The sequence below is a fragment of the Platichthys flesus genome, chromosome 18 (assembly GCF_949316205.1).
Source record: "Platichthys flesus chromosome 18, fPlaFle2.1, whole genome shotgun sequence".
Taxonomy (NCBI): domain Eukaryota; kingdom Metazoa; phylum Chordata; class Actinopteri; order Pleuronectiformes; family Pleuronectidae; genus Platichthys; species Platichthys flesus.
Window position 1 is genome coordinate 8,724,853 of NC_084962.1, and position 14,836 is coordinate 8,739,688.

At 40.7% G+C, this 14,836-nt stretch overlaps 1 protein-coding gene across 1 annotated transcript; it reads right to left on the reverse strand.

The window, feature by feature from the left end:
• Positions 1–1,576: 1,576 nt before the first annotated feature.
• Positions 1,577–2,503, reverse strand: LOC133973914 (uncharacterized). The gene has a single exon (XM_062411989.1). It carries the CDS (start codon positions 2,501–2,503, stop codon positions 1,577–1,579), a length of 927 nt encoding a protein of 308 aa, XP_062267973.1.
• Between the last annotated feature and the right edge of the window lie 12,333 nt (positions 2,504–14,836).

Genomic DNA, 14,836 nt, shown 5'->3' on the forward strand with positions numbered 1-14,836 from the left:
CGGGGGGTGGACTTTGAAACGCTTTTGCATATAAACTGTGTGAAAAAAAAAAAAAACAATTGGTAAAAATCCCATAAATATGCATAACTCCATAGCCACTGCAGGGTATTTTTCAATTTTCACAAAATTGTGCGGGGCTGATGAGATTATTTGTCATACATTAAACATAAATTCATCACTACACAATTTAATAAAACGGTAAAATAACTCAGGGGTTGACAAGTGCGCGCACACACAGACACACACGCACACACACAACTGTAACACAAGACAGCTATTTACATTTAAAATACACTTAAAATGCTGTGAACATTCGAAATTAATAATAATTTTTGTTTCGCATTGGTTATACAATATTTACTTTATTGTGTAAAGTCTGAAGTTTATCACTATCGTTTTTATTCTTCTTTGTCATTTTTTGTTGCATAACAAACAATAAACTATTTACAGTCATTTCAAAATCAGAAGTGGCAGCACAGACAGTAAATGGTGTACAGACCTTGTTTGACCTTTGTGAGTTCTGTCACAACTGTCAAACCAAGTTTTAAATGACCGTGAAAAGATATAATAACATATTTAATCAATCACCACGCGTTTAAAACCCAGATTCTACTCATGTTATTTTTATAAGGGAGACCTGTCTGACCTCATATTATCAGTGTTACAATCAACCTGCCATCAACCAGATCTCTATAAACATATATACATTTATCACAACCAGCCTCAGGAATAAAATGGAACTTGCGTCTAAACATTTTAACAGTGGTCTTGTTAAGTGACTCCTTTTTTTGTCCAATGTCAAAACAGAATCTTATAATTTTGTTGGTTGAACTGTAAGGTTAAAGGTGTCATGCACGCGACGTGTCACATGACAAAATGTTAATGGATGGGACAGGTTGTCAAGAGCTGAGCACTTCAGAGTTCAGTCGCACGTCCATGCACGCAGCTTCAAATCCTATCCACGAAATCTGTATTTACACGGCAGTGAGAGCGCAGTAGAAGATGATGGAAAGTGACGGGTCAAGTTATGAATCTGCTGGTTCTGAGTGGGAGAAGAAGCAACTTAGGCCGTGTTGGTTTATGCACAACAGTGCAATGATAATTTCCAATCACAGCTGTTATGTTCACAAGTGCAGTGAAAAACCAAAGGCAGCTCGTGAGTCTGTGTTTATCAGAGCGAAGCAGCGACTAGAAATTATTTCAGGTCACACTTTCACCGCATGAGATTCTCTTGTCCTCCTCCTGCTGAGAGAGTCTCTTTAAACAGCAAATAATAACACATAAAAACTGAAAACTACTCTTAAAATTGCAAAACAACCATTTGCACCAAAGGAACATTTTTAAGGGTATACAACTGTCAGAAAAAGCTGTAATATTAAGAAGTAAAGATTACTTCATCACGGAAGCTCTGAAAAAAGGGTTTGCGACTAACGTAACATCCTAACATAATTTGTGCATATAATGTCAAATCATAAAACACATTTTCAATGATGAGAAACCTATTTGATTAGTTATATTCCCCCAAAAATATGTAGTTAAAAAATCTGATAATTCTGACCTGAAGAGGGGCTCTCCATCACTTCCTCATAAGCTTTTTGATAGAGAACAGATTGTTACCTATCCCGTACATATAGGGACTGATGGATGTGTAAGAAGTTGAGATGAAGAACTCCATTTCATCCCAAAAAGGAAGGTCGGTGGGGAAGAAAGCCAGCTGGAAGATCAGGTAGAGAGTCCAGTCTACTTGGAACAACCCCATAGCGGCCAGCACAGCTATCACGCTGCGCTGAAGCCCCGGACCTTTACCCTTCTTTCTGTTCTGGCTCGACATGCTCACGCTCGTCACGGACGTCACCCGCTTCCTCTGGCTCAGCAGCACTTTGATGATGAGGCAGCCGGTGCCTGTGACAATGATGAGAGGCAGCAGGTTGCACATCAGGATGAACAGGTATTTGTAGAAGCGGTTGATTAGGGGACAGGAATGTTTGCCACACTGAAAGGAGTCTGGCGGGCAGTTGCCTGTGTTTCTCGTCGTATTGTCCGCAGAGCCTTGGATGTTTATGAAAAAAATGGGGAGACTGAGCAGCAACGAGAGCGCCACACAAACCCCGCTCACCAACCACGCTGACCTGATGCTGTCCAGACAGATCGGGAGACTGGATCTCATGCTGGCGTCTCGCAGCTTCTGGTAGCGGAAGATGCTGATGAGGACAGTGAAGAGGATACTGCTGATTTCCCCGAACATAGTCAGGAACTTGAGAATGCGACATGGCCAAGTGATCGTGATGATGAAGTTACCCTCAAGAAAAACAGTGTCGTAGATGTTCATGATGACAATCTCCTCCAGGTTGGCCGTGGCCAGTCCCAGCAGAAAGAGCTCAAAGGACTTCACCCGGGAGAACTTGGTCTTAAGGATGGAGAGGATGAGAAATACGTTACCCACAAGTCCTATGCAAGAAATGAAGATCCTCAAGCCGAGGAGGTTGACAGAAAATCCACTCATTATTATAAAATGAGCTAGATCGCCCTGCAAAAAGTCACTTCTGTGCTGTTGTCACAGAAGTCAAGAGGGTTATGATTTGCTGCATCACTGACCAGAAACCCTTGTTATCAAGATCTGAAAGGTGGCAAGAATCTCGATTGATGATTGGTTGCGCTCATTATAGAGAGAAGGAGAACAAGAGGATGCTGGAAACATTGAAGGGCGGGACTCATTAAAGTTTTACCTTGGAGCTTTTCGAAGCTTCATCTTGAGACCAGCTTTGTGTCTGACATCACAGAATACAACTCCTGCGAGAACAGGAATATCCTTCAACACTTATTATTTACCACCAAATGTTTTCATTTTGTGATTTAATTAACATGCTACACTTATGATGCACAATTGACAATGTCCACTACATTTTTTTTTAACATCCCTACCTAATACCCATTTGTAAGCATGTTAAATCTAATGTTTCTTTCAATATTTTAGGAAAGTTGAGGGATTATGTCAAAGCTCTCTCTCTCTCTATATATATATATAAGAGAGAGGAGAAAGAGAAAGAGAGGACACAGAGCTCACGTAAATTGGGTTTCTATCCAGATGTACTGGTTAGAACTTCCTGTTCCTGTTTTAGAGTGGGGCAGTAATCATACAATATGAGAGAAGACAAACTGCTCATCTATTCAAATATAGTCAGTGTGATAGATCATTAGAATAATAATCTCCTTATTTTAGGGATAAAATATAAGGTCCAGAATTGAAAAAAAAGAAAACAATGTGTCTGGGCTTGACCATATGTCTGTCTTTGTGTGTGTGTGTTTGTGTGTGTGTGTGTTAATGTGTGTGTGAGTGTCTCGCTGTCTGTCTTTGTGTGTGTGTGACAGAAGCTTGTGGACCCTGCTGTTGACACAGAACCAGTTCATGTTCCAGCTTGCCTCTTTTCCTCTTTTCCACTGTCTAGTTAGCATTTGTTTTCTTCAACCATCCCATATCCTGATTCAGCTTAATTGTGAATCCCACTGTGTGTATAGTGTGTGTGTGTGTCTGTGTCTTTGTTTGTGCATGTGTAATTAAGGATAAGCCCTACATTGGCAGTTTATGGTTAAACTGGGTGTTGCGCGATGAACCTGGACAGCTCAGTCCTTTTTCACCATCCAATAATTAGCAATCAGAAACCCGATCAAATGGCATGTACAGGTTTAATAGTAATAGAAATCACACTAAGGTGTCAGACAATAGCCCCCAACCCTATGCAAACTTTATTTATTTTTCCCATTTTTTAGGCACGCGACAAAGGAAATATTCAGCAGACCTCACGTTGTAGTCTACATTGATCTACAATTTAAGTTACAGAAGAGTCCGAGGCCTTATAATCCTATTGGCTGGGAAATATACACATTTTTATTGAAATATAATTTTATCACTGGATATGTTTTGACTGCGCACAGATGTTAATTTTGAAATTAATCATTGCATTTAATCACTGATTATATGGAATTTCGCTATAATTTTCTCATTTATTTTATATGGAGTGTGTTCTTTCATTCTTTCATTTTGAGTGCATTATTTCTTCAGGTAAAGACTTTGTAGTATATCAATCAATCAATCAATCAATCACACACACAATCTTTATCTGTATAGCTCCCTTCATACAGGTTGGTGCAGTTTTAAGAACTTCAGACTTGACAAATAAAGCAAATAAATATGCTGACAATGAGATACCGTAGAATGTATTTAAAAAGTTATAATAACAGTAAAGCCACGTAAGAACAAAAATACAAAAAAGAAGAAAGAAAACGTCAATCAAATTGGAAAAACACATGCATACAGATAAAATTGAATACAATTTTAAACATAGATGCTATAAATAATGTCTTCAATTCTAAATCAAATGCCAGGTATCTACAGATATAGCAGTATATGAGTGCAATAAACAGTCTTGAGCAGGAGCAGAGCTAGTTTACATGCAACAGGATATTTGAGAGAGAGAAGATGTATTTTGAGTGAAAGCCTTGACAAATCTGAATGTGAATAAGGAAAGAAACACCACATGGTTTGTCTCCTAGGACAAGTCCAAATATCTACTATTTTTATTTATAGATATTCTTTACATAAATTATTCAAAGCGGAGATTTGGACTTGGACTTCACGCATTAAGGATTAACTTGCAAATGACCTTGACTATTTGAGGTCAGATCTGAACTTGGACTTGAGCCGCAGCAACAATGCCACAAGGCTGCTTAAAGGGTCATCAAACATTAATATGCAGGAGCAGCAGCATGCAGAATACAATTGCCAATCAGGTTGTTGGCTGCTATTCAAGATTTATATTGCTTGGTGGAATAATTACATTTAATTATCAGTTAATGAAAATATCAAACATGTTTGACTTGGGGTGAAGTCATAGCTGCTTGAAGAACGTCTCCGTGAAGTTAATTATGAGAGTAAATTGAGGTTATGGAGACACAAAATCTAAATTTAATTTGAAAGTGAATGAAGATGAGAGGAAATGCATCCTGTCTTACATCTGTTGGTTTAGACACAAAAGCTATTATAGGTGTGGACATGATATAACTGCAGGATCCTCCTTAGTTGAAGCTGCATTTTAATGGTGCATATTTTAAGACATTTGGAAATTAATATAATTACCTGCAAACAACTGATAAACAGGGAAAATGGGGGGGTTTGGGACCCAACTTGTTGACCCTGGGTTTAAATTTAAGTTTACAATGTGTCCCATTCGCCACTGCATTTGAAACCCCCATTTGTTACCCCAGACAGTATTTCCTTAACAGAAGATACTTCAATTCACATAATTTATATTAAGACTCCCAACATGTAATACAACCACTAATTTGTATGACAATAGACTTTACACAAAGATGGAGCACATGACTTGATTGGCTGCGGCATAGGTCATGACCTCTACCTCCTCCATGTTAGTGGATGGGACACAGACCAAACTCAAAAGTCCACGTCAAATAATCTTTCATTGGCAGTGGCCCAGGACTATTGATAAGACAAAATAAGATAAGATAATCCTTTATTAGGCTTACAACAGGGACATGTGCAGTGTTACAGCAGCAAAGAGCATAGTCAAAATGTCTGAAAAGTAATAAGTAAACATGCAATGTGCTGTGATATATACAGTGTAAATAAAATATGTACAATGTGAGAATATGAGCAGTGAAATGGGTTGCACATTAGCAATGAATTGCACAGGCAGAAATGAATATTGTTCTGTTAAAAAGTGGAAAAAGTGAGTGTTTGCACGGTGAGCATTAAACATTTAGAGTGAATAATGCAACAGGAATACACTCAGTGTCCATGTCTCTTCCAAAGCCTCCTGGCTGCTTGCTTAAGCAGTAACTTTGTGCAGTGTCTGTTCTAATCCTGCCAGTTTGGAATGGGCTGTGCTCTTGTCCTGTATTGATGCTCTGGAGTTACTCCAGAGTTATCAGAATTGTTATAAGTGAGTCCTCCTCAAACAGCTCTACAACCTGCTGTCATGTATTGTATTGTTGTATGCTATACACATTGTTTGCAGAGATTTTTGTAAAAACAGGCAATGGTACGGAGTGAAGTTAGTTATATTTCTGTTTATCCTACCTGGTTTATCTGCAATGCATTATTTATAATCAATGTTTTTCATAAAATAAAACTAAATTTGCTTTATTACTGGTCACACGTGTGGTTCACATATAAGTTTGATTGATTAACTTAACTGCTGTTATTGTTTTCATACATTGCATGTAGGCTATTTCAGAGGTCGTAGATCAGCACCTGTCACGGGTCAGTTCATCAGTCCGACATGGTGCAACAGGGTTAGGTTTGGTTTAGATTAAGGTCAGGTGAAGTTCAGGTTAAAGGGACAGTTCACCAAAAAATCCCTCATTATCTTCTCACCACTAAGCCGATGGAGGGGAGGATGAAATATTTGCCGTGATTTTACACCATGTTTTCAGCCTAAATGTCCGTTGTTATCCTCCTGCCTGGAGCTGCTTTCATGTTCCCGCACAAGCTTGCGCTTCTATGCTCTTGCCCAAAGGGCACGTGACGACATTAGCGACACTCAGCAGTAACTGCAGCTGTGCAGCGCTGCTACCAGAACAAGCGATGCTACCGTGTAACCACCGCGCACCATGGGAACTTGGGTGACACCGTAGGAGCAGTATGGAGTCATTTTAAGTTTTTGGGTTTTGTTTTTTTAACGTCTATAGAAGTGGTCGGCAGTTACTTCAATTGTATTGGATTTGGCAGCAATGCTGTTTACCCCTGAAACTCCAACAGTGTTTTGTGGACTCAAACACTTCGACCTCCAGTCCATCAGCATAGTGGTGATTAGATAATGATCACCACTATCCCTTTAAGGTTAGTTTTGGGCAAATTTTCTAGAGTGTAGCCAAGAAGGTTTGCCAGATATTCTTTCCACACACAGAGACACAGACAAATGTTATTGGAACTAGAAGATGTACGATTATGCAGGAAAGTGACAAGACCTAAATGTGTGTACGTTCGTTAAGAATCCCTGTTGGACTCTTGCTTGCAGTGGTTGGCATGGTCCCCTTTCAGGGACACCGCATGTGTTGATGTGCAGGTTCTTCCAGGCTAAAAGACAAGTCACCACCTCCGTGTCCAATTAACACCATAGCACATCATCCACCACACTAAGTGAGCCGGGGGTGGATCCAGAGAGAGCCCCCCCCCCCCCCTGGCCGCAGTTACGCGTGGATACGCCTTTAAAAGGCTCACCATGTTGCCATCACATGCTCCAGCGCAGAAGTAGGATGAGGATGTGCTCGTTATGTAAAACGCGTTTGTTACTTATATCTTGAAGGCGCTTGTGCAGAGTTTGTTGAGGTTGGGAGGCTGGTGGACTTTGGGAGGCAGGAGGAGCCGCCGTGTGTGTGTGTGTGTGTGTGTGTGTGTGTCCGTCAGTGTGCTGCGAGTTGTTGTTCAGCAGCAAACACACAGTGACTGGTGCGCAAACTGAGAGCAGCCGTGTGTGTTGGTGCCAAGAGACGGATATCAGCGACGTGCGTGTGTCTCCAGCGGCTTCTCTCGAGCCTCGCAGCCGCGTGTCGGTGCAGGAGGAGCGGATGTAAAAACCGAGAAACCTCCGCCTGCCTGCGTCGGGGAGGAGTGCTGCCTCTGCTTCCAGCGAGTTGTTCGCTCTCCCTCCCGTCGACAGCGAGGGGGTCCCCCCGAGTGTGGAGGAGAAACCTCGGCCACAGTCGTCTTGATTTCCCCCAGTGGAGTGGAGCTGCGTCGGCTATAACCAGGCGGCCGGGGCGGACTCGCCTCACCTACTGTGGCCGTGTGGGGGAAACAAGGTGCCCGGACTCCGGCTCCTCTCTCGCCGCTGACAAGCAGACGGAGACGGTGGCAGCCGCGCACAGCTACGTTACGGTAAGTGGCCGCGGCTCGTTCCCCGGCTCCCCGTGTGGTTCTATCGCCACCTCTGCTCCGTGTGGCGTGTTCAATTTGTATTTGAGTGCTGTGTGGGGGACGTTGCGGAGGCAGATAATGGCCATGGTGATGAAGGAGATTCCCAGGGAGTGGTACTCTGTCTGTCGGACTGGCCCTACACTGTGTGATCATAGCCAGCCCCCTCCTCTGTCTGCCCCCCTCTGTGCCACCAGCAGCCTCCACCAAAGTCTCCTGTCTGACACATAATAGACTCAAACAGGGTCAGTGATAGTGACACATGGCCTCGGAGATAACTGATATTATGATGGGCTGCTGTGTGGATGCGCTGTGTTCACGTGCATGTCAGTCCGTGTGCGTGGGATCCATGTATTACTCATGTGGGGACCTTAAACCCAGTCCCGTTATGGGGACACAAACAAGTCCCTATAACGTAAATATCTACATCGCAAGATGAAGACGTGCTTTAATTGTAGGTGAAGGGTCAGGGTTAGGTTAAGTCTAGATTAAGAGTGGGGTAAGGGTTCAGTTTGTGTTAAGGTTGTGTGAAGGGTTAAGTTTAGGGAAAAGGAGTGGGAAAAGGATTCAGTTTAGGTTAAGGTCAGGTCAAAGGTCAGGTTAAGTTTAGGTAAAGAGTGGGGTTAGGGTGAGGTGAGGCGTTAGGCCTAGATTAAGGTTAGACAAGTAGTCAAGTTTAGGTTAGAGCAAGTCTCCAGAGAGTGAGTGAGTGTGTGTGTGTGTGTGTGGGGGGGGGGGGGGTACACACTTAGGCATGAGGGGTTACAAACGTCACGCTATTGATCGCCTTTGGCATTTCTTGGGGCTGTAATTTTTGTGTGATCCATATTGGGCCTTTAAGGGTCTGACCAACTGAGGTGTGTGGGTATAATCGTTGTTTGCCTCTTAAGCACCTTTTCCAGTAGAGACACTGAGTTCGGTGTTCATGAAATTACGTTTTTCCTCATTAAGACTAGGCTTTGGTCCCCATGAGGTGCATGGGAACCAAAGACTTAATGAGGAAAAACTTAATTCCATGGTTTAGGTTAGGCTGCACTATAGTGGGAAATAAATACAGTGTCCTAATAAGGATAGCGGCGAAAACCCAGGTCTGTAGCTCAGGTAAATGAAGATGCTTCACATATGCCAGAGCAATTAGCCCACATCATAGTTTGTCAATTAGGTCATAAAGGCAAAGGCAATGAACGGATGATGCCATTATGACATCATAGATAACCCTCCTGGGGCTGGAGGCTCTTGTGTGTACAGTACATGCACCATAAAATACATGTCTGCCAAAGTGCTTTACGTAAGTTTTTTATTTACAAGAGAGTGTGCAAATGAAAACAGTGAAACACAAAGTTCTCTTACACAAATTTCAATTATTTATTTAAAATCTTTATTTCGTTATTGTGAAGTGCAGGATAAGTCCACCTCGTTGGGCCTCAGACAGCTATTTCATTGAGACCCTGTGATCATTTTTTTTAGAGGAGATGTGTCTTTGTTGGGCACATAAAAAAAAGTGAAATCCTAATTTGAAAAAGCATGTGGTAATCACAATGGTCCATTTAATGTAGTTAAGGAAAACATGTAATGTAGTGTAGTGGAGAAGATGTGGTGTTCAGAAATTAATTAAATAAATAAGTATATTTACTTAACTAATAAAAGGTTGGTTTAATGTTAGAGGAAGAGCAGACATAAAAGAGAACTTCCTCAGCTACACATTTAATTCTTGTATTTTTCATGCTTGATTGAACAATTTTAATAAACAGCCACCCCCGGCCTGTATATAAACCTCTCTCCCTTGTTCACGCTGTTGTAAATAACTTCCCCCCCCCCCCCCCCACCACGTCTAATGTTTCTGCTCTGCCACGAGGTTCTCCTGCAGTGTAGATGAAAAAGAAACTGATCTGCCGGGCCACTCTTTGACTCCCCAGTTTATTGTAGTTGATCATTAATCTTTCGGAGTTGTGGACGGACGTATACTTCCACAACGCTGCACTCGTTCAGAACCATCCAGCGGACGACTGCACCCCACCTCACTAAACCTTTGTAAATGTCGTAAAACTTAATATAAAAGTGTTTTAATGGGTCACACCTCAGACCTGTCGTTAAATAGCCGAGCAAGACTAATAAATGAGCCATTACTGTAAAGGCAATCAGCTGTGGATTAGCAATGGATCTCTGCCAATTTACAAATCTCAATGTGTAAATCCTCAAAGAAAAAGGTGCCATTTGAAATGGTTTTGGACCAATAGCCTGTTTTGGATATTATAAACATCTTTGTAGTTGGTCCACAACTTAGTCAATGTATTTACTTGTTTCATTTATTTTATACCAGTTCATTATAACATCATTTGCATCGTTTCTAATACATTGGCTATAATGGGTCTTTTTCTCAGCAGACATTTTGACATGTGACAGAAGGAAAAGCACGTGTGTTAATAATGAAATGGATTTCTGAGCAGAGCTATCGGTAATGTGATCAGAAACACTGCGTTCAGCCAGGACAAAATGTCACAAAGTGTTTATGTAAACGTAATCAGCTGTGTGTTTAACGCTCTGTTGTGATTTGCAAGCGTTGCAACTATGGCAGCTGAGAAGGCCATCCTTCCTCAAGAATGCCAAGAAGGGATCTAGCCAGTAGATGAAATGGGCTAAATGCATTTTTAGCTCTTCAGAATAAGCTTAATGCTACAGTCTCTGTGTTTGCTCTCTGGAAAAGCTGCTTCCATTGATTTCATACATATCTTCCATTGATGCAAACACCAAGCAGCAGTAGATAACTTAAGAAACAATTATGGATATATGTGACTGCTGATTGGGTAACACACACACGCACCAAATGAAAGAAAACACACCATTGCACACTGTTGCAGCCGTTCAGCCCAGAAACCGAAGCAACTCGCTGCAAAACATTTTGAGAGTGAAGGGAACACTGGAGCTGTGGGAAAGGCCAATTTTACTTTCTGCACTGTTCAACAGAAATAACACAGTATTGGATTTTTAGGGAGGGCAACTCTAGAAGCTTCTTTCTGTTTTCAGTTATATGTAATGTAAGTACAGTGTGGAGGAGGGTATGTGATTTTTTTATTTAACAACATTGTGTATCTACAGTATTATATTTAATGATGCTATATGATACAACCTACTCTCAGTTCATTTTAAATCTTTGAAAAATATAAATTCTGTGGAATATTATCAGTTCTTAGGTTTATTGACTATTTATAAACGCTTATTTAAGCAGCTTGTGCACCGACGTGTTTACATTGGCTGTTTGATCAGAACCTTCCAAGGAGAGGCGATGGGATTAAAGTCACAGTCACTTTGTTTCGTAGGAAGTGGCTTGTTTATGTTTGTTCCCTCTCATTGCTCTAGAGAAGTCTTGTAGCTAAACACCAAGTTTATGAGTTCAATTATCTTACATGAATAAAGCTTTTTATTTTACATACTTCACTGCACCTTGTGAGTGTCTGTGCTCAATCTTGCAAATAACGAGAAATCCTGACGTGTGTGACTCTGTCCTTTTTTACGGGGCAATATGTTTAATTTCATAATTAATCCATGGTGGCCCTTTAACTATAGAAGCTGTGACCTAATTATTGAATTAATTCTTGATTGCCCGCCACGCTCGGGGTTCACAGTAGCGCTGATGATGATCAGTTTAAAAAGGCATTGAGAAGTGGGACAAACACCGAAATATTCACCTTGTTCTTCCTTCAATACATTCTAAATAAAAGCATGTTTACGAGGTTGCGTATATGAGGGGACTTCTTTAGTGTTTGCAGCCGACCAATACATGAATGAGTTCATAATCAGCACTCTTCAGTGTTTCGCTCAAATAAATCTTCAGTTTTTCATACAATCGCTGGCATTGCATGAAGGTGATTGTGCTTTTGAAATGTATCTAGGGTGCAGAGAAAATAAACCCTATAGAAGGTTACTCATTGATAGTTTGTTTGTTTTTCGTGAAAACATAGATTTCTGTCATATTCTGTTTTGAAGTAAAGTTGTTAGTGGTGATGAAGCCCAGTTTGTACCTGTTTTGACCTGCGTGTAAAATCCGGAGAATTGGCGACGGAGTTAACCCGCAGTTTGCCTTTCACACATGCACAACACAGTGGACGGTTCTCTGCACAGACTCATTCACAACAGCAATAAATCCTCCGCATTTTTCAGGTAAGAGGTGGAGCAGCCGGGTGTTGCAGACAGAAACCGGAAGTGACGTATTAACTCTATTTTCACACAGACACTGGGGCCGGCTCTTCTCACCACAAAAACTCATGACATCTTTGTCGGTGTCTTCTACGTATGTGTCACTGCTTTTCACCAAGAAATATTTGTTTCCTTTGCTTTCTTTAAATTGTTGCGTCTGTCAGGGGTTAGAAGCCCCCCCCCCTTGCTGCATGTCTGAAGGCAGCTTTAGAGTATCTGTCGTTATAGTTTCTAAAGTAAATCACTTCATGAACAAACTAAAACTCGATCTGTCTTTGCTGAAAACATTTGATAGCTGGAGACTTGAAAAATGGCTGTTCAAACATGCATTTTTCCTCCCACAGGGATGATTCACATTGCTTAGAACGGCTTCAATCATCCAAATTCTCCACCCTCCATCCATCTCCCTCAGTTCACTCGATTACCTATAAACAAAACCTAGACTCACGGCAGCTACGCGTTACATTTTTGTGTCACTAAGTGTGTGATGGTAAACTATCAAACGTAAATACAATCATGCTCCATGTGCACAGTTCTCCACCCCTCACCTCAAACAAAACATTGATTTTAGCCTTGTCTATATAGCGTGAAATAGCAAGTAGGTAAAATATATGTATCACCTTTGACAGAGCAAGTCACAAAGTGCTTCACAAGAGTACATACGTAAAAGTTAAACATAAAATAAACATTCCATCATGTTTTAGTCATTGCAAATATCACCTTAACTTTTTATCGTGTGCGAGGGACAACTAGAAAGTCCAGATCCGAGGACCTGCTGATGATGTATGGTAGCAACAGGTAGGACATGTATAAAGGTGCCTGGCCATGAAGTTCTCTATATTTTACGAGAACCATAAAATGATTTCTGAATTTAATGCGAAGCCAATGTAAAGAATATAGACTGGCTTTGATATGGGTCATCTTGCTGAATCCAGTCAGTAGCCTTGCAGCAGCGTTCTGGACCATTTGCTGAGGCAGGTAAAAAGGGAATTACAGTAATCGAGTTGGGAAGATATAAGAGCGAGAGTTATCATCTCCAGTTCAGCTTTTGTGGACACTAGGCTTCAGATGCATTAAATGCTATATTAAATAAACTTTACTTACCTAAAAATATTGGATTTTGGCTAATCCAGGACTGGGTAATTAAACAATATCAATAACATAACAATATTGATCATTATTGCAGTATGATTTTCAAATAACAAAGTACTATATATGTTGATAAGATGCTTCTGATTCTAATTGATTTACCTCAGGTATGAAAATTGATTTGCTGTCCGTTAAGTGTTAGTAATTTTCTGCTAATAGAGAAGTGTTTGAAACTAAAAGAGTCTTTAAACTTAATGGAAATAAAAATGTGACATTATCACTATGATAATTACCCCCTAACCCTGATGTGATCATTTTTACCTTGAGATAATCTTCAGCCATATCATCCCGCCCTAGGTACAATTCTTAACATTTCAATCATTATTCCTATTGCATTTTACACCTTTTATAAGGTTTTGTGACATGTAGGTAGAAATTATCATCTTTATGGTTCAAAACATATCGATTGATTGGTGTTTCTGTTCACTTTACGGATTTAAGTCCAATCTTCTTTTCCACTCTTTAAAAAGAATCCTCTACATCACACTAACATGTGGCCTTTGTCTGCAATGTGAATGGATATGATCAGCATTCAGTCCCGGGTCAAATGACTCTGCAGTAGACACAGGTTCTTATCGGAACAGCTCCATTGGAGTGTGATGGAAACATGACACCCGGGTGAACACGCTTCTTAGTCAAAAGAGCAAGGTGAGAGAGAACGCCTCAGTTGTCTGCACTCGGGACCTCAAACACACCCGGGATAAAAACAGAAAGGCAAACTCTTCTACTGGTAATGGGAAAGGAGTCAAACTGCTTCTTTTTTTTTTTTTAATAGGTTTACCTTTATTTAAAAACCCTGTGACTTTTGGTGTAAAATAGATATATTGCTCTACTTTAAGTGTTTGGTCTCTTCCGCACATGTCTGTTCAAAATATGAACCCTAACCCTAACCCCAACCCAGACATCGATAGTTGTTCTGCGATGTGGCTTAAACTCAGATGACCAGTGTCCAAGCTGAGCGCATGACCTCCACATGCTTTCCTTTCAACACCACAGCTTCCTTTGCTGGCGCAGAACATTGGATGGTAAAGCATCTCCTGCGAAATCATTTAGTAAGAACCGAATTCCTGTGGTCTTGGGGAATATGAATTTTAAGAACATTCTGAACATAAGGATGTATTAGAGGTTTCTGTGGATGTTTCCATGCCATAAAAACTGGTCCCTATTAGAAACGATTGTTATCGCCATGAATCCAGACTGACCACAGCCTTCCTTCCCTGAGAAGTATTTACAGACGAGTATTTTGTACTGGGAATGTAGATTATGAGGGTTGAGTGTCAAAGTAATAACTGTGTATTCAACTCTTTCATTAAATAAGGCCGTACGTGTATAATCAAAGCTCTTTCATCACTAGGTCTTGTCATTAAAAATAGTCTGGGTTTGGATTGGTAGCAGACTGGCTTTCTTCACTGGTGGCAAGTTTAGATTCTTTAAATTATATAACCTCTTACAATAAATAACTCAAACCGAGAGTGAAAGGGGTTAAAGATAATTTGCTGCTCTACACAGGCCAGGTGAAATTAAAACTAATACTTTTATACTTTTAATTATGATAATCAATAG